At 50.5% G+C, this 22,403-nt stretch overlaps 2 protein-coding genes across 2 annotated transcripts in view; one reads left to right on the top strand and one right to left on the bottom strand.

The window, feature by feature from the left end:
* The window catches only part of AK8 (adenylate kinase 8), a 346,351-nt gene that overhangs the window by 313,649 nt on the left and 10,299 nt on the right, over positions 1 to 22,403 (bottom strand). The gene's annotated exons all lie outside the window — the stretch shown is intronic.
* The window catches only part of GTF3C5 (general transcription factor IIIC subunit 5), an 870,547-nt gene that overhangs the window by 841,260 nt on the left and 6,884 nt on the right, over positions 1 to 22,403 (top strand). The window contains exons 2-5 of the mRNA XM_050760053.1: positions 2,238 to 2,427; positions 11,393 to 11,612; positions 13,068 to 13,266; positions 21,198 to 21,393. Of these exons, the coding sequence (XP_050616010.1) occupies positions 2,248 to 2,427; positions 11,393 to 11,612; positions 13,068 to 13,266; positions 21,198 to 21,393 (795 nt within the window). The 5' untranslated portion in view covers positions 2,238 to 2,247. The remainder of the gene's footprint in view (positions 1 to 2,237; positions 2,428 to 11,392; positions 11,613 to 13,067; positions 13,267 to 21,197; positions 21,394 to 22,403) is intronic.

Below are 22,403 nucleotides of genomic sequence, written 5' to 3'. Positions count from 1 at the left end.
TCAAAAAAAAAAAAAAAAAAAAAAAAAAAAGAAAAGAAAAGAAAAAGAAAGAAATGACTTTAGGCAACATAGTCAGATCCCGTTGCCACACACACACACACACACACACACACACACAAATGCAAAATTAGTCGGGTATGGTGGTGCATGCCTGCAGTCCCAACTATTCGGGAGGCTGAAGCAGGAGCACCACTTGAGCCCAGGAGTTTGGGAGTGCAGTGAGTCAGGATCGTACCACTACACTGCAGCCTGGGTGACAGAGGGAGATCCTGTCTTTAAAAAAAAAAAAAAAAAACTTCAGAAACTTGGGGTACCCATAGCCAAGAGCAAGGAATCACTTGCTCTTACTAATTTCTGGCTTTAATGCAAGTGGCGTGATCATAGCTCACTGCAGCCTCCAACTCCTGGGCTCAAGTGATCCTTCTGCCTCAGCCTCCCAAAGTGCTGGGATTATGGGCATGAGCCACTGTGCTCGGCCATGATTCTCATCTCCCAAAATCCTCAAACCCAGTCCCTTCATCTCTTGTCTGGTTTATCTGAATTCACTTTCGCCCCCTTTGATCTATTCTCCACACAACAGCCAGAAAGCTCTTTCAAATGCATGAATGGGATCACTGCTCCGCATAAAACCCTTCAAGGGGCTGGGCGCGGTGGCTCACGCCTGTAACCCCAGCACTTGGGGAGGCCAAGGCAGGCGAATGACTTGAGGTCAGGAGTTCGAGACCAGCCTGGCCAACATGGTGAAACCTCGTCTCTACTACAATATAAAAATTAACCGGGCATGGTGGTGGGCCCCTGTAATCCCAGCTACTCGCGAGGCTGAGGCACAAGAGTAACTTGAACCCGGGAGGCGGAGGTTTCAGTGAGCCGAGAAAGCGCCACTGCACTTTAACCTGGGAGACACAGCGAGATTTCTTCTCAAAAAAAGAGAAACCATCAGGGGCTCTCCAGGGCACTGGGAAGCAGCCAGCCCGACGGGCGGACCCTTTTCGTGGGTGAAGGTCTCCGACCTCGGCCGGCCTCGGACCTCATCTCCTCCCTGTTTGAGGGGCCACACCCCCAGCTCCGGGGCTTCGCAGCAGCCCTGGGCGCCTCCCGGACAGACGCTGTTCTCCCCGCTGGTTCTCGAATAGGGCCCAGGACACAGTAGACTCTTAATGTCTGCCTGCCTAACAGACGAACTCCGGATGCCTGCCTTCGGCCCCGAGCCGGCGCTTCGGGGCTTTCTGTGGAAGTGGGGCAAGTGGTTACAGCACAGTTCCCCCGCGCTCGCCATTTCCACATCCAATTCCGCGAGGCCCCCCGAAGGCGCCGTTAGCAACCTAGTCCCAAGAGGGTTGCAAGAGATTGGGAAAAGAAGCGCAAACACCTACAGAACCCAGGCCGACCCTGACCCGGAAATCAATTCTCAACCGGGACCTTTTCCCACCCAAGCAGGCGGGTCGGATGTCTGCCTCTGGCCCGCCCCCGAGCCGTCATTGGGTGGAATAACCAGAAGAGGGCAGGGACGTGGTCAAAGTCTAGCTCTTTTTTTTTTTTTTTTTTTTTTTTTTTTTTTTTTGAGACGGAGTCTCGCTCTGTCGCCCAGGCTGGAGTGCAGTGGCGCGATCTCGGCTCACTGCAAGCTCCGCCTCCCGGGTTCACGCCATTCTCCTGCCTCACCCTCCCGAGTAGCTGGGACTACAGGCGCCCACAACCGCGCCCGGCTAATTTTTTGTATTTTTTAGTAGAGACGGGGTTTCACCGTGGTCTCGATCTTCTGACCTTGTGATCCGCCCGCCTCGGCCTCCCAAAGTGCTGGGATTACAGGCGTGGCCACCGCGCCCGGCCAAAGTCTAGCTCTTTATTGGTTAAAACGTATGGAACTGGAGGAGAAGGTGGCACCTACCTTCCTTCGGACTTCTCATTGGCTAAGAAAAAAACTCGCTCGGCCCTCGAACTCTCATTGGCTGAAGTCGAGGGAGGGTGGTGTTTTATTATCCTCCGGGTCCCACGCTGGCTAGTAGGAGAGACTGGTGCTCGCCACGCCCCGTGGGCTAACCCGCTTCATTTTAAATAAAAAGTCGAAGAGACGGCGGTCGTTTCCCCGAAGCCATGGGGCCGCCCATGGGCCCTGTGCTCCCCGGAGGCCCTGGAGTCTTGCTGAGCCCGGGGAGTTAGGGTGTCGCGAGCGGTGAGGGAGCCCGGAACGATTCCTTCGCGGAACCATTGAGGCGAGGCCTCTGGGAGCACTTTGTGGGACGGACCATGGCGGGCCCTGCCAGACGCGCAGGGATGGCGGCGGAGGCGGCCGATCTGGGGCTGGGGGCTGCTGTCCCCGTGGAGCTGCGGCGGGAGCGACGCATGGTGTGCGTGGAGTACCCGGGCGTGGTCCGTGATGTGGCTAAGATGCTACCGACTCTGGGCGGCGAGGAAGGCGTCTCCCGGGTAAGGGGCTGGGAATGTCCGTGTTGGAATAAGAGCTCGGAGTCGCAAGGAAAACGAGCACTCAAAGGATTTCTCAGCAAGGGAAATTTAGCAAATTTATGCAGAAGGGTGCTGCTCGCTCTTATGGCGGCTGCGAGAGCTAACTGAACAAAGGAGGGGAAGGTTTTTGGTTTGTTTGTTTTTAGACAGGGTTTCGCTCTTGTTGCCCAGGCTGGAGTGCAGTGGCGCGATCTCGGCTCACTGCAAGCTCCGCCTCCCGGGTTCCAGCGATTCTCCTGCCTCAGCCTCCCGAGTAGCTGGGATTACAGGCGCACGCCACCGCACCCTGCTAATTGTGTGTTTTTAGTAGAGACGGGGTTTCACCATGTGAAGGGGTGGCCTGCCCCTCCACACCTGTGGGCGTTTCTTGTTAGGTGGAACCAGAGACTTGAGAAAAGAAATGAGACACAGATAAAGTATAGAGAAAGAACAAGTGGGCCCAGGAGACCGCGCTCAGCATACGAGGAGCCAGGCTGGCGCCGGTCTCTGAGTTCCCTCAGTATTTATTGATCATTATCTTTACTATCTTAGAAAAAGGGAGGTGACAGGATAATAGGATCCTTGTAGGGAGAAGGTCAGCAGTAAGACATATGAATAAAGATCTCTGTGACGTGAATAAGTTTAAGGAAAAGTGCTGTGCCTTGATATGCATATGCAAACATCTCCATAAACCTTTTTAGTGCATAAAGAGCAGCATTGCGCTAGCAAGTCCCACCTTCAGCCTGAGGGGCGGTTTTCTCCTTTCTCAGTAAACAGAACATACAATCGGGTTTTACACCTAGATGTTCCATTGCCCAGGGACAGATGCTTTTCTCTATCTCAACTGCCAAAAGGCCTTCTTTCCTCTTATACTAGTCCTCCTCAGCACAGACCCTTCGCGGGTGTCAGGTTGGGGGACAATCAGGTCTTTCCCTTCCCACGAGGCCATATTTCAGACTGTCACATGGGGAGAAACCTTGGACTATACCTAACTTTCCTAGGCAGAGGTCCCTGCAACTTTCTGCAGTGTATGTGTCCCTGGGTACTTGAGATTAAGAGAATGGTGATGACTTTTAACCAGCAAGCTGCCTTCAGGCACTTGTTTAACAAAGCACATCCTGCACAGCCCAAAATCCGTTAAACCTTGAGTCACCACAGCACATGTCTCTTGCAAGGACAGGGTTTAGGGTAGGGTCACAGATTAACAGCATCTCAAATACAGAACAAAATGGAGTCTCTTATGTCTACTTCTTTCTATATAGACACAGTAACAGTCTGATCTCTCTTTTCCCCACAACCATGTTGGTCAGGCTTGTTGGAAATAAATTTTGGGTGCCACAAAGAAAAATCAGCACTCCGGCAAAAAGTTTTCTCAACAAGGCAAATTTACTTCTATAGAAGGGTGCGTCTTGCCGATGAAGCAATGGCGAGAGCACACCGACAAGGGAGGGGAAGGGATTCTTATCCCTTATGCAGCTAGTCTCTACTGCTGTGTCTTTCCCATATGGGCTAGGGTTGGACCGCACAGTCTAAGCTAATTCCCATTGGCTATTTCAAAGAGGGCAGGGACACAGGCCTGAGTGGCGGGGTGAGTAGTTTCAGCAGGAAGGATGGTTACAGAGCAGGTAACTAAGGATGACTAAGGACAGAGCAGGTGATAGAGGCTAGGAAGGGGCTGTTTACTGAAACTAAGGGCAAGGAGGTGTAAAGAATGAGGAGTTAAACTTTAATTTATTATATATATTATATTTATTATATTAAATATATAAATATCTATCTATGTATATATATATTTTTTTTGAGACACAGTCTTGCTCTGTCGCCCAGGCTTGAGTGCAGTGGCGCGATCCCGGCTCACTCCACCTCCTGGATTCATGCCATTCTCCTGCCTCAGCTTCCCAAGTAGCTGGGACTATAGGCGCCCGCCACCACGCCTGGCTAATTTTTTTGTATTTTTAGCAGAGATGGGGTTTCACTGTGTTAGCCAGGGTGGTTTCGATCTCCTGACCTCGTGATCTGCCTGCCTTGGCCTCCCAAAGTACTGGGATTACAGGCGTGATCCACCGTGCCCAGCCGGAGTTAAACTTTAAAATGGAGAACAAAGAACAGGGAAGCTGCACATACTGACATATTGATTCTTTGAAATGGAACTCATAACTCATTGTATTTGTTAATTTTCCCCCTCTTGAATTTAAAGGAAGGTAACAGGCTAAAATCTTTGGAGAGGAATTTACTGTATCCTACAGGCTGGTCTCGAACTCCTGAGCGCAGGTGATCCACCGGTCTCCGCCTCCCAAAGTGCTGGGATTATAGGCGTGAACCACTGCGCCCGGCCTGGAAGGGGTTTTCATCCCTAACGCAGTCAGTCCCTGTTTTTGTTACCTGTCCCTACTGGTTGGAGTTGGACCACCCAATCTAAGCTGATCTCGATTGGCTATTTCAAATAGAACCGTGGTGTGGGTTACAGTGGCAGGATGAGCGATTTCAGTGGGAAGAATAGTTTGGGCAGGAAGGACAGTTAAACAGAGCGGGGAACTAAGGGCAAGGAGGCACAAAGAACAAGGAAGTTAGGCTTTGAAGATGGAGAACAAAGAACAAAGGAGTTGAACAAGCTGAACCTTTGAAGAAGAATTCAGTGTATCTAACAGTTTCCCCCTCTTGATTTTCATAATTCTTTCTCTTCAAACCTTTTCAGCATGTCTTGACTTTGCTGTTCTTGGTTTTCTAAAAGTAGAAGTTTGTCTGAATAAGGTGGGGGGAAATTGGAGGTTTTAGTGAGAGCTGTCTCAATAAGTCTTTGTATTAACCCTCGGGCACAGGGTATGATACAGAATCCTACGAGAATAAACATGCTTATTACAATGGCAAGGGAGATAAGGATCGAGGACATAAGTCCTTTCCACCTGCCGAACCATCTTCCCATTAGATCAGTGAAGGGATCGTTTATCCCAGAATTTTAAGCTAGCTCATTGGATAAAGCAGTAAGACCTTGCAGTGCCTTTGTTATGATTCCGTCGGGAACAGTATTATTAGGGATAAAAATACAACTTGGGTTCCTATCATGACACAAACCACACCCCTCTCTGCTAGTATCATTTCTAATGCTCTTCTATTTTCCCAAGCCATTTGACTGGTGTGTCCTAGTTGTTCAGCTATTCCTTTGATAGCATCCCTAGTATAATTAACAAATTGTTACTGGTTGTAATAGATGTAATTTATCCAGTCTACATTTTTATTTATAGTTAACCACCAGAAAAACATAGACTCAGATCCTGCAGCTATTCGATTACGAGCCTTAAATTCATCAGGTACCCCTCGGGGAACTCCAATGGCATCTACATAAACATGAGGGTCAAAGGAACCATGGGGGTCATCTCTTACTCTACAGTGCCTTGTTTTTACTTCTTCTGGTTGATGAAATGCCAGAGTGAAAGGGATGTCCAGTTGGATCAGAGCACAAGTGCCACTCCAGTTACTTGGCAGAGTATCCAGTAATGGTCCACCACAATGCCACCATACATCCGCTCGGGATGACTAAGGGCAGACTCATGGGTAAGCTCTTGGAAGGGCTTAAGCTCACTGCATCCTGTTAGATCTCCAAGGAATGCCAAATTTTCCATCACAAGAGACATAAAGTAAAATTGGCATTGGGAGACAGAAGCTGGATAGCCTTTGGGGGCTGACCTGCAGGGTGTTGAACTTCAGGGAACAGCAGAGAGAGAGCTCGGCACGATTTGTCACCCCAGGCTGTGGGGTCCTGGAAAAGAGCTAGCTAAGCCCATGCCTGCTCGGCTGGAGGACCATCCAAGAGGAAAGGGGACAATCTGGACCTCTGGTCTACCGTGTGCACAAGCATAACAATTGCTTTTGTTTAAAGTGCAGACGAAATATTTAATCCATTCTATCCAGGCATCTGCATCTCCGTACCCTGTTTCAGTTGCTAGAGTTTGCTTTAGGTCTCTTACTTCTACAACTGCTACTTTGGCTGGGTCGTCCTGGAGATGGGAGGGGAACGCTGGACCTGATATGTTTGGGGAGAGCGTTGGGTCCCATATGTTCCTTGGACCCTGGGTCTGGATTTCTTCATTGTTTTTAACTGCCAATTGTCCAGCCAACCTTAGAGAGAGGGTTCCTATGGGATCCCGCCCTGTAACATCTGCTCCTAACCCATACCCTCCAAATACAGAGGGTTCTTGGGCCATTGTTTAGGGATTATCTGTAATTAGCAATAAGGGGTTACGCTTCAGTGGCTTACAATTTGGTGGAGTGGAACCATGGATAAGTTGGAGTTTTTGTTAAGAGTTTCCACAGCTTATTTAAAGGAGGGGGGTTGGCTGTCCACCCCCCATATTATTAAGTGGTCCACCAAACATTTGCCCAGTCACCACAGGGGCCCTTTAAGGCTCCATACTTATACTTGTTTGACTCTGCGATATGGACATAGATACTTACCTACATTGGATAGCTGCCTTTAAGCTTGTTCGTAGCTGCACGGGATAACTGAACAGGCATCAAACTGAAGGGTCAAGGGATAGTTAGCCTGAGTCACACTGATGACAAGATGACCTTCTGTTGGAAAGAAAAGGAAAAATAAACAAGTGATTATTAAGCCCTTTTTAGGGTTAGTTAGTTTGGTAGGGGTGGGTCCTGGGGTGACAGCCCATTTTTCCCTGTCTGTGGAAGTTACTCCTTTCACCCACGTGTAGTGTGCCCATCCCTTTTCAGCCCTTCGGATCACTGTTTCAGTAGTTAAGAGCACCAGATAAGGCCCTTCCCAAGCTGGTTCGAGTTTTCCCTCCTTCCAGCTTTTGATGAGAATGTGATCCCTAGGCTGATACTGGTGTGCTGGAAACTCTAGGGGTGGCATCTGTGCTAAGAGGCCTTTAGTCCTGCTAGAGGATAGACCAAGTTTATAGTTTTTGAGAAACCGATCTTTTGTTTCAAACGTAGCAATGTCAGCAGTGGAGTGTAGATAAGGCAACCCATATAGCATTTCATGAGGTGATAAGCCAACATCTTTCCGAGGGGCAGTTCGGATTCTTAACAAGGCAATGGGAAAGCATTTAGTCCATGGCAGCCGAGTCTCTAAGACTAATTTGGTTAAGTGGCTCTTCAGAGTTTGGTTCATTCTCCACTCTTCCTAATGAAGGTGGATGCCAGGAAGTATGATATTCCAATGCTATGTCTAGTACTTGGGCTAGTTTCTTGATGACATGTGCAGTGAAATGAGTCCCATTATCTGAATCAATATTTTCTATTAATCTATTAAACCTGGGTATAATATTCTCAGTCAGTGCTTTAACTACATTATTAGCAGTTGCACTTGCAAAGGGAATAGGTTCCATCCAGTGCGTAAAGTGATCTGCTATCACTAATAAGTACTTCAGGCAACCGATTGGGGGCATGTCGGTGTAATCAATTTGGACACTTTGGAATGGTCTTAACCCTGGACTCCTTTCCCCAAGGAGTGGTTTTCTTAGGGTCTGCTTATTAGTCTTTTTGCATGTTAGACAACTATCTGTAACTTGTCTTGCCAGAGTATAGATTCCTATACATCCCTAAACCCTGAGAACTGCGTCCCACATGGCTTGGGTCCCCAGTGAGTTATTTGATGCAGCTGAGATAAGACTTCTCTCATGAGGGTTTGGATAACAATTCTCTTTGGTCTGATAATACCCATTTCCCTTCAGGATTCTCTTTGGCCCCTGTTTTTATTAATTTCTCTTTTTTCAGTTGAAGAGAAGATGGGAACTGCAGTCTGGGGAGGAAGACAAGGGGTTAGGTGAAAAGTGAGCTTTTCAGAGGAAATGGTGGCTTGTTTGGCTCTTTGATCTGCCAGGTTATTCCCTCGACTTTCACAAGAAGGACTTTTCTGGTGTCCTGGGACATGGACTATTTCTTCTGGCAGCTGGAGGTTACCTAATACTTGGGTGATTAATTCCTTGTGGACAAGGTCTTGGCCTTTGCTATTAATGAGACCTCGTCCGGTCCAAATTTTTCCAAATGTATGAGCTACCCTGAAGGTGTACTTGGAATCAGAATAAATAGTTCCCTCTTGGTTTTGCAAGTGCTTTAAGGCTTGATTCATTGCAAACAATTCACATGTTTGGGCTTTCCAATGATTGGGCGGCCTTCCTGACTCTCCTTCTGCAAGGTCTTCCCCATAGACTGCTGAATATCCATTATGTCTTTTTCCTTCGGTTACCCCGGAAGAGCCATCTATAAGTAAGTGCTGCTCTGTTTTGAAAGGGGTCTCCCTTACATCGGGCCTGAATATAAACACTCATGCTCAGGTCCTTTTAGATTTGGATTCCCTGTTAGGAAACCTTGTGGGTTAAGTGAATTACAGAGGTTGGTGTTAAATCATCTCTCTCACAGGATGGCTTCATACTTTAAAGTGTTTGAGTCACTGAGCTGTCTCCCTGCTTTCTGGTTTAAGATAGTTCTAACTTGACGAGGCACGCTCACAACTAAATTTCCCCCAAAGATCAGCTTTCTGCTTTCTTCAGTTAACAAAGTGGTAGCCGCAATGGATTGGATACGTTCAAGCCATCCACAGGTTACTGGATCTAAAACTTTCGACAGCAAGACCACAGGTTGCCAGTGACCCCCATGTTCTTGAGTAAGTAGCCCTAAAGCTACCCCCTTGTTTAATGAAAAGGTGAGATGGCTTTTCTAGGGAAGGCAGGGCTAGGACAGGGCAGTTATGAGCAAATGTTTTAGTTCTTCAACCTAGTGGATTTCTTCAGAGGTCCACAGAAGAGGGCCAGGCTTTTCTTAGGCAAGCTTTAGGTATAAAGGTTTTGTTTTTAGGGCGTTTGAGTCAATCCGTAAGCGGCAATACCCAGCCAATCCTAGGAATTATTCTGAGTTCCTGCTTAGTTTTAGGCAAAGGTAAGGACGCAATCCCTTTAACTCGTTCAGGCTCTATCCTTCATTTGCCCTTACTTATCAAGTGTCCTAGGTATTTAATTTCTGGCTCTATGAATTGAAGCTCTTTCCCTTTGAAACCCTTAACCCTTTTGCTTGCAAATGGTTAAGGAGGTGGACGGACAGGGCAGCTCTCTGTTCTATATAGCTTCACCAGATACCAGCAGGGCATCCACGTATTGAAGCAGGCATATGCGTTTTGGGGTAGAAATTTGTTCTAGAACTTGTTCTAGGATCTGACCAAAGAGGTTAGGGGAGTCTGTGAGGCCTTGGGGGAGAACTGTCCATCGGTACTGTTGCTTCCGTCCAGAATGGAGATCTTCCCATTCAAAAGCAAAAATGTCTCGGCTGTCCTTAGCCAAGGGGCATGCCCAAAAAGCATCCTTTAAATATATGACCATAAACCACTGATGGTCGCATGGAATTTTGCTGAGGAGGGTGTAAGGATTAGGGACAACAGGGTGAGTATTCTGGAATATCTAGTTGATGGTCCAGAGGTTTTGCGTTAGTCGGTATGACCCATCTGACTTTCTTACAGGCAGTATTGGGATAAGGGGACATTACAGGGTTCAAGGAGCCCATCCCTAATGAGACTTTCAATGATAGGTTTTAGGCCTATTCTTTTTTTATTTTTATTTTTTGAGACGGTCACCCAAGCTGGAGTGCAGTGGTGCGATCTCGGCTCCCTGTAAACTCCGCCTCCCAGGTTCACGCCATTCTCCTGGCTCAGCCTCCCGAGTAGCTGGGACTACAAGCGCCCGCCACCACGCCCGGCTGATTTTTTTGTATTTTCAGTGGAGACGGGGTTTCACCGTGTTAGCCAGGATGGTCTCGATCTCTTGACCTCGTGATCCGCCCGCCTTGGCCTCCCAAAGTGCTGGGATTACAGGCGTGAGCCACCGCCCCTGGCTTCTTCTTTTATATTATTCGCTTGATTTATGGCTTTGACAGAATCCTTCCTCTCGCTAACCTCAGGGATCATGTGTACCCAGCGACAGCGTGAGCACTTTGGGAAGGGACCTTCATTACCCCTTCAGTCTCCTCATGTTTCTTGAGCACCTCCCTGTGCCAGGCCTACGCTTGGGTTCATTCCCACCCCATCAGGACTCAGAGGTGTGTGTTTCATGAGGAGGAGATTCCTGAGGACAAAGTCGTCTTCGTTCTCTCCCTAGGTAGTTCTTGATCACGTCCTAAGAGCCAGACCCTGTGCTGGGTGTTGGGAGCCAGCTCACCAGCATGTAGGTGACCTCATCCCTATTCACATTGTTGGTGCTTTCATATGCACATGTCCAATGCTCACTGTGACCCAGCATCGGGCAAGTATTCATTCAGATGGAAGTGGCACATGTTGAATGTCTACCATGAGTTAGGCACCAGGCACTGTGCTTTATTCATATTGAACCGTAGCAGTCCTATGACATAGATGCTCTTCTTGGGGTTTTTAAGGAGAGGGACCCAAAAGGGTGTTGGTATTCAGTCTCATATGCTTGGAAAGCTAGAGGTAACAGCAAGTCAGAGCCCAAATGCTTGTTACTGATTGATTTAATCTCATTTGGACCTCGAAACATTTGCATATGAGACTGAATACCAAGACCCTTTATGGTGGGTAATTGTCAGAGTAGGTAGCCCTAGCCAAGCCACTCCACCCTGCACCAAACCTGAGTTCCCTCCAAGATAAGGGTGATAGTACCTCCCCTCAAGTGTGGCCAGAGGGCAACCTGACGCCCCACACTGAGCAGGCACTTGATGGGTGATGGCATTTACTTAATTGGCACTTGTCATCTCCAACTTCACAACTTCTTAGAAGGAAGGAGACGATTCTCATTTTCTCCACTAGATAAAAACTAAGATACATGGGTTTAAAAAATGAGCCTTTTGGAATTAAGAGTCCAGAATGAAACGTGAGCCTCCTGGCCCTTCCTGGATCACTGTCAGACTTTTTCTGAGAGAGGAGCAGCTTCTCACTGGCTGCTTGGCTTGTCACTGCTTCACTCTGTCTCCTTTGGCCTTGCCACAGATCTACGCGGACCCCACCAAAAGGCTGGAGCTGTACTTCCGGCCCAAGGACCCATACTGCCACCCAGTGTGCGCCAACCGCTTCAGTACCAGCAGCCTGCTGCTCCGCATCAGGAAGAGAACAAGGCGGCAGAAAGGGGTGCTGGGCACTGAGGCCCACTCCGAGGTCACATTTGACATGGAGATCCTTGGCATCATCTCCACCATTTACAAATTTCAGGGTAACTGAAATCTGTTCTTGCAATGTCTGGTTATTTCAGGGCCGGCCATCCCAGCTGCCTGCAGGGGCCATGTGGGTCATCTGCATCAGTGAAGGGGGCCAGGATATGCCCAGGCAGGAGGGCAGGGGCTGTGGGGACACAGCAGGGCACAGGCCTCATCCGGGAGGCAGCCTTTCTTCCCTCCAGCCAGCGCTTCCCCAGAGACTGCGGGCTCATTGCTGCCAATCGTCAGCATTGTTAAGCTAGAAATCTCCTAACGTTTAATGAAACCATTGTATGGGACCGAATAAAACTGGTCAGTAGACGTCCTCCAGTCTTTCCCCCACCACAGTGTTTTGAACCTTCTCTTGGTCTCGGCGGCTGTTGGTCTTGCCCACCTAGCTGCCGAAGCCGCTTGAGACCTCCTGCTCCTTTGAACTCTCAGCAGGTTGAACGTCCCTCGTGGAGCCCTCAATCAGGTTTGCCACCTACAAGGAACCCCAGGGAGGAAGCAATAAGGCAAGGGAGGGAGATGGGAGTGAGAAAGACACAGACTCTGGCATTGTGCCTGCCTGAGCCCTGCCAGTTTCTTTGGGAGGTGGCTTGGCTTCCCTGAGCCTCAGTTTCCTTGTCTGTGCAGTGCGGGCTGCAGAGCCTGCTCCTTAGGCCCTTGTGAAGATTCCGGGAGGCAGTGCCCGTGAATGGGCCAGGCTCTGGACCACAGGAGGTGCCTGGCATATTACTAACAAGCCTTAGAGATGGCTGAGTTACAGCTGCAGGTCTAGGCAGAATCTGAAGAGTATAAAGATTGAGAAGGGAAAAGAGAACTAGAAAGAGAAAAGAGGGGAACAAGAAAGTGAAATAAAGGAGAAGCAGGACCTGGGGTCCCATGGGTTGGGCATTTTCAGTGGCAGTCATTCTGGTGGCTCGTGACATTCACCAAAGAGGGCTGTCCTTTGTGGGACAAGGTTTCCCAAGTGATTCATAAAACATTACACCTCGTATTTTTTATTGAATTGAACCAGCACCTTGCTGCTCAGTGTGTGTCTCTGAACTGGCAGCATCAGCCTCACCTGGGAGCTTGGTAGAAATGCGCCATGTCAGAACCTGCATTTAGCAAGATCCCGGGTGATTCATATGCATGTTATTAGGTTGGTGCGAAGGTAATTGCAGTTTTTAGAGTTAAAAGTAACATACGTCTAAGAAGCACTGACCTGGACTCCATCCTCACCTGTCATGTAGCTACCCACCTCCCCAAAATAATTTTTATGTAAGTGACTTAGACTGCATCGAGCCAACTTTGCAGAAGCATTTGGGAAGGGTGTGTTTTCCTGCCACCCTCACCCTGCAGCCTTCACCCTAAGGCCCACTCAGCACCTCCCTAAGCAGACATGGGTGTCAGTGTGTGGCAGCTGCCCATTCCCAGACGGGTATCCCTGGACTCATTGTCTGCCATCTGCCCACCTTTCTTTCTAGGGATGTCTGACTTCCAGTACTTGGCCGTGCATACGGAAGCAGGCGGCAAGCATACGTCAATGTATGACAAGGTGCTCATGCTCCGGCCCGAGAAGGAGGCCTTTTTCCACCAGGAGCTGCCGCTTTACATCCCGCCGCCCATCTTCTCCCGGCTGGACGCTCCGGTGGACTACTTCTACCGACCAGAGACCCAGCACCGGTAAGGCCCCTCTCCATGCGGCCTCAGTTCTCCATCCTGAAAATGGGATGGGCTGGGTGCGGAGGCTCACGCACTGTGTGTGGTGGTGCACACCTGTAATTCCAGCTACTTGGGAGGCTGAGGCTGGAGAATCGCTTGAACCCGGGAGGCGGAGGTTGCAGTGAGCCAAGATCGCGCCACTGCACTGCAGCCCGGGTGACAGAGTGAGACTCTGTCTCCAAAAAAAAAAAAAAAAAAAAAAAAGAAAATGGGATGACAGTAGTACCTACCCAACAGAGGTATTGGGATTGAATTTAAAAAGTGCGTGCAGTTCTCAGAACAGGGCCTTAGTAAGCAGTGGCCTGTGTGATCACCAGGTTGGCCTCACTCCTGAGGACAGTGCAAAAAACGTGACTGTGGGACATGTGGGTTCCTGCTGAGAAATGGCCTTTGGCTTAATCCCTGGTCATGGCTGACCAGCCAGTCTCTGGACCTTGCTGTCACTAGGAATGACACTACCTAAGCAAGCCGCCTGGGAACGTCCCACTCTCTGACCCCAGCTCTTTCCTACCTCCTTTGCTCCCCATAGCCTCACCGTCCCTGTCCCTGGCAGAGATTTCACAGCCTTTTGATCATCTGTCCCTCCCCTGCCACACTTACCTGCCAAGCCTCGGTCCCACTTCACCCCAGCTGTTTACGCTTTCCTGGTCTGCCCTGTGTGGCTGGAGGTCACTTCAGGGAACCCCTGACCCTGCCCATCGCCCAGTGTCATCCTTCTCAAGGCGTCTGTGACTCTACACAGCTCTCGCCTGCTCTGTACTTGGTTATGGTCTGTGTCCCCTCCCGAACATGGTGCCTCTTCTGAGGACAGGCGCTCGCTCGCTCTCTCATCAGTAGTGGGTTTCTCCCACACTGAGAGCTATGAAAAGCCATGTGGCCGTGACTTACAGTGCAGCCACCGCCACCCCCTGCCACCCACCACACCTCCCATGTGCACAGCCTGCCCAAGCCCACATGCAATTCAGATGAAATGAATTTTGTAACTCAGAAGTTCTTGACATAATTAGAGACCCCTGGGGCTGTTGGAAAGGCAGGCCTGGGCATTGTCAAATGTTCAAATTGTCAAATGCCATACATTGACATAAAATGATAGGATTTCCTTTATATAAAATCCAAGATTGACTACTATGAAAACAAAATGAGGAAAACAAGTTTGAAAATACCCAACTGGGGACCGGGCGCGGTGGCTCACGCCTGTAATCCCAGCACTTTGAGAGGCCGAGGCGGGCGGATCATGAGGTCAGGAGATCGAGACCATCCTGGCTAACATGGTGAAACCCCGACTCTACTAAAAATACAAAAAATTAGCCGGGCATGGTGGCGGGCGCCTCTAGTCCCAGCTACTTGGGAGGCTGAGGCAGGAGAATGGCGTGAACCCGGGAGGTGGAGCTTGCAGTGAGCTGAGATCGGGCCACTGCACTCTAGCCTGGGCGACAGAGCGAGACTCCATCTCAAAAAAAAAAAAATACCCAACTGGGGATGAATAACATTGACCAGCCTCACTGCCAGTTATTCCACATCCCTGTGCAGCAGCGCTGTGAGTGCATCTCACCCCAGCCTGGGAGCAATTCCCCAGGGTTCCTGACACCCGCATCATACACATGAGGAAGCTGAGACGTGGGCTCAGTGCCAGGTCCCATGGGCAGCACCACCCCGGTGTCTCCCGCTCTGCAGGCTTTGCTCATGGCCCAGTGCCACGGTGTCCTGATTTGTATGCTCTACTTTCTAAAATTACACACAAAAAGACAACATGAAAAAAAAAACTGCATCGCTACCCAGAGGCAGCGACTTGGCCTTCTTTGGTTTCTGTCATAGCCCCGGTGCCCAGAACAGAGCCTGGCCAGTGAGAGGGACTCAGCAAGTATCCATGGGCCCCACGCAGATTTAGGGGAGCAAACAGACGAGCAAAATGAAAGGGCCTTTTTTTTTTTTTGAAAGGCGGACTCTTGCTCTGTCCACCCAGGCTGGAGTGCAGTGGCATGATCTTGGCTCACTGCAACCTCTGCTTCCTGGGTTAAAGCAATTCTCCAGCCTCAGCCTCCTGAGTAGCTGGGACTACAGGCGCTCACCACTATGCCCAGCTTATTTTTGTATTTTTAGTAGAGATGAGGTTTCACCATGTTGGCCAGGCTCGTCTCGAACTCCTGGCCTCCAGTGATCTGCCCACCTCAGCCTCCCAAAGTGCTGGGATTACAGGCGTGAGCCACAGCGCCCAGTCTGAAAAGGACTTTGAAAACTGGCCCAGAGGTGATGGTGTTTGTCGAAGAATTGTTCCATAGCATGTTTTAAGCTTCCAAAAATGCAGCCCTCAAGAGAATGGGCTTGGGCCTAGTGTAGTGGCTCACACCTATAATTCCAGTGATTTGAGAGGCCAAAGTGGGAGGATCACTTGAGGCCAAAAGTTTGAGACCAGCCTGGGCAATATAGCAAGACTCTGTCTCTACAAAAAAAACTGAAAAAGTTAGCTGGGCATGGTGGCGTGCACCTGTATAGCCCTAGGTACTGGGGAGGCTGAGGTAGAAAGATTGGTTGAGCCCAGGATTTTGAGGCTGCAGTGAATATGATCATAGCACTGCACTCCAGCCTGGGACAGAGCAAAACCCTGTCTCAAAAAACAAAACAAAAAACAAACAAACAAAAAAGAGTGGACTCTGTGGACTGATGGGACCCATGCCCAGGTGCCTCCCTTGCTCTATGACAAAGGCAGGTGTAAGACCAGATTCTGTGGGATAAAAGTAAATGGTGGTATGATAACAGAAGCCTAAAAAAGTCTGGAAGATTTGGGGCTCAGCAGTTTTCTCTGAAGGGGTGGGAGGGCCTTCTCATTCCTCATTACGTATTTCCTTTAACATGTCCTGACTGAGCACCTGTGGTGGCCCAGGGCACTCCCTGGAGCCTGGTGTCCATGGACGACACGGCAGCTGGGGCGCAGTACAGGGGTGGGGAGCTAGATGGAGCATGATTACATGGCGGGGAGCCTTAAAGGAGGTCATGGGGAGTGGGCCGGGGCTACAGGTAACAGCGAGGGCCCTCAGAGGAACTGACATCTGGAGCTGAGACAGAGCCAGCCAGGTGAAGATCCAGGGAGAGAACTTTCCAGACCAGGGGATTGGCGCATGCAAAGGAAGGCTGGGCAGGCTGCTGTGCCCCAGAGCAGGTGAGCCAGGGAACGGGGGTGGGGAGCGAAGACCGGTGCCTAGGCTTCATCCTTAGGAGAGAGTGTGTTTCTTCTCTGCCTCCAGAAAAGCATTGCAGAAAGGTTCAAACACACCTCAAAGGAGAGAGAATCGAATTGTCTAGTGGCCCTCACATGCCCATCACCAGTGTCCAGTGAGCAACATTCTGCTGGTCTCCACTCCCATTGGCACAGTGCTGCCTTCAGAAACAAGCAGCACGGATCTCCACCAGGGAAGACTCGTGTTTCAGACAGACCTGCCATACCAGTCTCCTACCCAACAAAGCTAACAGCACTCCCCCACATCACCCATACCCAGTCCTTGTTCACTTTTTCCTGATTGTCTCAAAAGCCACTCAGGAGCCAAACCAGGGCCACACACATTTCTTTTGGTTGCTGTCCCCTAGTCTGTAACATCCCCTACCGCCACCACCCCCTGCTTTCTTCTGATTGTAAGAATAAATTGTACCGGTTAGAAAAAAACCAAACACTGTGGAAATGTATTAACTAAAAAGAATCGAGTCACTTTGCCTCCCTGCAGAAATCTCTTGCATGTAGAATGATACAATTTTCTGTAAGTATATTGTACTCACCGTAAGAATATGAAGCAGGGGGTGACATGATTTTTGTTTTTTTTTTTTTTTTTTGAGATGGAATTTCCCTCTTGTTGCCCAGGCTGGAGTGCAGTGGTACGATCTCGGCTCACGGCAACCTCTGCATCCTGGGTTCAAGCGATTCTCCTGCCTCAGCCTCCCGAGTAGCTGGGACTACAGGTGTGCCCCACCACGCCCAGCTAATTTTTGTATTTTTAGCGGAGACAGGGTTTCACCATGTTGACCAGGCTGGTCTCGAACTCCTGACCTCAGGTGATCCGCCTGCCTCAGCCTCCCAAAGTGCTGGGATTACAGGTGTGAGCCACCGCACCCAGCCTATTTTTTTAAAGTTACTTATTGGCCAGGCATAGTGGCTCATGCCTGTAATTCCAGCACTTTGAGAGGCTGAGGTGGGAGGATTTCTTGAAGCTAGAAGTTTGAGAACAGCCTGGGCAACATAGTGAGACCCTGTGTCTACAACAAATTTTTCAAAATTACCCGAGTGTGGTGTGGCACGTGTTCCTGTGGTCCCAGCTACTCGGGAGGCTGAGATGGGAGGATGGCCTGAGCCTGGGAGGTCAGTGCTGCAGTGAGCTGTGATTGTGCCACTGCACTCCAGCCTGGGTGACAGAGTGGGACCCTGTTTTTTTTTTTAAAAAAAAGTGTTTTTTTGTTTATTTTTTCTTCACCACAAGCAGCATACTCTTGTCAGAAACAAAAATATATAAAAGAAAACAGTGCGGGCACGGTGGCTCACACCTGTAATCAGAGCACTTTGGGAGTCCGAGGTGGGTGGATCACCTGAGGTCAGGAGTTTGAGACCAGCCTGACCAACATGGAGAAACCTCGTCTCTACTAAAAATATAAAAAATTGACCAGGCATGGTGGCTCACGCCTGTAATCCCAGCACTTTGGGAGGCAGAAGCAGGTGGATCACGAGGTCAGGAGATTGAGACCATCCTAGCTAACACGGTGAAACCCTGTCTCTACTAAAAAATATAAAAAAATTAGCCAGGCGTGGTGGTGGGCACCTGTAGTCCCAGCTACTTGGGAGGCTGAGGCAGGAGAATGGTGTGAACCCAGGAGGTGGAGCTTGCAGTGAGCCAAGATCACGCCACTGCACTCCAGCCTGGGCGACAGAGCGAGACTCCGTCTCAAAAAACAAACAAACAAACAAACAAAACAAAAATGTAAAAAATTAGCCAGACATGGTGGCGCATGCCTGTAATCCCAGCTACTTGGGAGGCTGAGGCAGGAGAATCGCTTGAACCCAGGAGGTGGAAGTTTTTTTTTTTTTTTTTTTTTTTTTGAGACGGAGTCTCACTCTGTCACCCAGGCTGGAGTGCAGTGGCCGGATCTCAGCTCACTGCAAGCTCCTCCTCTCGGGTTCACGCCATTCTCCTGCCTCAGCCTCCCGAGTAGTTGGGACTACAGGCACCCGCCACTTCGCCCGGCTAGTTTTTTGTATTTTTAGTAGAGACGGGGTTTCACCTATGTTAACCAGGATGGTCTCGATCTCCTGACCTCGTGATCTGCCCATCTCGGCCTCCCAAAGTGCTGGGATTACAGGCTTGAGCCACCGCGCCCGGCCGAGGTGGAAGTTAAAATGGTGGACTGAGATCGGGTCATTGCTCTCCAGCCTGGGCAACAAGAGCGAAACTCCATCTCAAAAAAATGAAAACAGCACTTGTCTGCACCGCCGCCCCTGGCACTAGGTGGCAGCAGCATCTGAGCATCTGCTCTGCCCTGCGGGCCAGTGGGAAGCTGTTTCAAGCCCCGGGGTAAAATGAGGGAGGAGGGCCAGCTGCCCTCGGGCCCCGAGGCCCCCTTCCTCCCCATGTGGTTTATCGGTTTCCAGCACCTGGAAAGAACCTGCCTTTTCTCCCAGGGCTGCTGTCGGTTCTGCCCTGCTGACGTTGCTGGGTGCGTGAGGACTGGCAGGGAGGAGGCCTAGCCACTGCCTCCTTGGCCCCTTCCTGGGGAGACTGAGCTTCCCACAAACCAGGTGGGCAAGCACAGGCTGCTGGACTGGCCTGATGGGGTTCTCCTAACTGGAGGATGGTGGGTCCCTCCTGCTCCTCAGGGACTCTCCAAGGTGGTCCTGTTGACTTTGCCATCAGCACCCTTCGACCCCTGCCAGCAGTTCCCCACCTGCTTAGAATCATGGTGACACAGACCACAGCCTGAGGCCGCCCCGGGGAGCGGGCTGGGGGTGCAGCCCCGGTTGCACAGCCTCTCCTACAGGGTTGGGCGTAGAAGGGCTGCTCTTGCAGATGGCCACCCGGTTTTCCTTGGGGGCATCTTTGAAAACAGGATAGTGCTGACCTGTTCCGTGCGGTTTCTAACGCAGCCATTTTAAAAAGAAGGCCCAGACTTTTTTTTTTTTTTTTTTTTTGAGACGGAGTCTTGCTCTGTGCCCCAGGCTGGAGTGCAGTGGCACGATCTCGGCTCACTGCAAGCTCCGCCTCCTCGGGTTCACGCCATTCTCCTGCCTCAGCCTCCCGAGTAGCTGGGACTACAGGCGCCCGCCACCTCGCCCGGCTAATTTTCTTGTATTTTTAGTAGAGACGGGGTTTCACCGTGTTAGCCAGGATGGTCTCGATCTCCTGACCTCGTGATCCGCCCGTCTCGGCCTCCCAAAGTGCTGGGATTACAGGCTTGAGCCACCGCGCCCGGCCTAGAAGGCCCAGACTTTATCCCGTCTTTCTAGGTTTGTTTCACAATGTGAAAGTTACTATTACTCTTTGTAAGTGTGCAGATGATATGTACTCATGTAGAAAACTAAGGTAAAATGGAAACAAATTTAAAAGGTAGTAATCACCCAAATGGATTCTATGATGTCCAGGACCTACTTTAAAATGTACTTCAAAATGGTGGGTTGGGTGGAGGTTCAGATGAAATGCAATTGACCACGTGGTGATCATTGTTGAAACTGATAGTGGGCTCATGGGGTTTCTTGACACCGGCCTCTGCCTGCTCTTGTGTAAGTTTGGTGTCCAACCTTAAAGAGGTAACCACTACAAATATTTTGAGAAATGTCTACCTAAAGGTGTTCTGTGCCAGCACACAGAGATAGTTCTAGAATCTCTGCTTTGTACGTGTGTGTGTGTTTTAAGACTTTATTTCTTTAGAGCAATTTTAGACTCAGCAAAATAAGAAGGCACAGCAATTTCTCATATGCCACCTAGCTGCCCCCACACACAGCCTCCCCCATCATTAATGTCTCAGTAGAGTGGGGCACTTGTTAAAGTGGATCCACCTACGCTGACACATCGTCACCCCATGTCCGTAGTTGACATTGGGGTTCCCTCTTGGTGTTGGACATTCTATGTGTTGGGACAAATGGAACCCTTGGCTTTAACCCCTGTGTTTTATGACAATGCCATTTGGTGAAGTCCTTTGTTCATTCACCTACATGTGGTCGAGATGCTTGTGAGCCAAAGAGTCATGCTCTATTGGGTGGCAGGACAGGTGTGTGATGGGACCTTTGCAGCCAGGCTCCTGGATGGGAGTCCCAGCTCCTTCCCAGGAGCTCTGTCTCTGGGCAAGTTTCCCAGTCCCTGTGGTTTCCGCTGCTGTATTAGAAAATGATCCTTTCTCTGTATGATTAGTTTTGAGCATTAAATAAGTGAATCGCGTGTAAGCAGATGTCAGTGAGTGCAGCTCTTGTCCCTGTTTTGACAGTAGATCGTGTTCTTTCATGCAGCTGTGCTTTGAGTGATTTCACCATTGCCAGCTGCTGGACATTAGACTCTGTCCAGTTTTTCACTAGTTGGACAGTGCTGCACCTGACTCAGTGCACTTGTGGGGCTACCAGCCCCATGACAGGTGCCCTTTCCTGCACTCCAACCTCTAGGACCTTTTGGGCTTTCCCCAGCTTGAGAGCTGCCGGCCCCGGAGCTTCTCTGAGTTGTCATAGGCAGTTGTGGCCGCATCTCTTCCTCTGTGAATACAGGTTCCTTTAGCAGCCAGTTCTGGGGTCCTTTCCCAGCACAGACGTCCAGGGAGAGGCGCACGGTGGCTGTGGGCCTTGCTGGGCTTCTGGGCTCCCTGCCTGGTCTGGTCCGGTGGGTACCTGGGATGGCCTTGGTGCTCCTGTTCTCACCTGTACTCTCTGCCCCCAGGGAAGGCTACAACAATCCCCCAATCTCCGGCGAGAACCTGATTGGCCTGAGCAGGGCCCGGCGCCCCCACAATGCCATCTTTGTCAACTTTGAGGATGAGGAGGTGCCTAAGCAGCCGCTGGAGGCTGCAGCCCAGACGTGGAGGAGAGTCTGCACTAACCCCGTGGACCGGAAGGTAGAGGAGGAGCTGAGGAAGGCAAGTCCTGCACTGCGCCCGGCCCCGGGGGCTCCAGCCTCTGTGTTGGCCTCCCGTGTTTACCCAGCTGCTCCCTGTTCCTGGCTGTGGGGTTGGCTGCATCGACCTTTCCCCATTCCTTAGTGCATGGGAACTTCTCACCTTCAGATGTTATGTCTAAAGGCCGTATCGGTTTAAGTTTGACATTCCCAAGGGTGAAAATGCTTCTTAGAGTTCTTAAGAAAAATATGTGTGCATTGTTCAATTGTGACCTCCATGTGGAGCTCTGGGATCCACTGAGCTCTTATTCATCCATTCACTCATTGCAGCAAACCCACTGGGGCACCTAGTGTGCCAGGCCCAGCACTTTCTTACTGTTAGATCTGGAGCTGTGCTGCCAGGCAGCCCGCCTTCCCCGGGCTTGCAGGTGCCGTGGAGTTCTGCATCCCCGCTGGCATGAGCATCAGGTTCATAGTGAGGCCACTGCCACCTGGAGCCCGGCTCTTCCCTTACACAGTGTGCCTGTGGGAGACCACGTGGATATCTTGTTGATTTCCAGCAGTCACTGGGGCACACTGTCCGTGGCTCCTTATTGCCCTCCAGGCACAGCCCACATTCCTGACCTGAACTGGCTTGTGAGGCCCGCTGCCCCGGTCCCCTGGCCCTCTACACTCCAGCCACGCTGACCTTTGCAGTCCTCCCCAGGCCAGGCTGTCCCCTTTACCTCTGACGATGTCCCACCTCAGGCACCTGTTCTGTAGATAGGGGCAGCATGGGGACCCTGGGACTCTAGCACGTCCCCCACCCCGAGCCCTGCTCCCTGCTGTGCTGTGGGCTGTATGAGGACAGTGACCGTGTCTCTTGTGGTCATTTCAGGGCCCCAGCCCCACAACTGCACTTGGCACAGGTGGGCGTGCAGCCCAGGCTTCTGAGGGACGGGGTGAGAGAGTGAGTGCAGCGGGTCCTAGGGCCACGCCCTGTGTGTCCAGCCCCTGTCCTCCATCAGCTCCTCTCTGGAGGGGCCCCTGGGG

This window comes from Macaca thibetana, chromosome 15 (genome assembly GCF_024542745.1).
Source record: "Macaca thibetana thibetana isolate TM-01 chromosome 15, ASM2454274v1, whole genome shotgun sequence".
Lineage (NCBI taxonomy): Eukaryota > Metazoa > Chordata > Mammalia > Primates > Cercopithecidae > Macaca > Macaca thibetana.
Note: the sequence above shows the minus strand (reverse complement) of the source record. Positions and strands in the feature narration are given on the sequence as shown.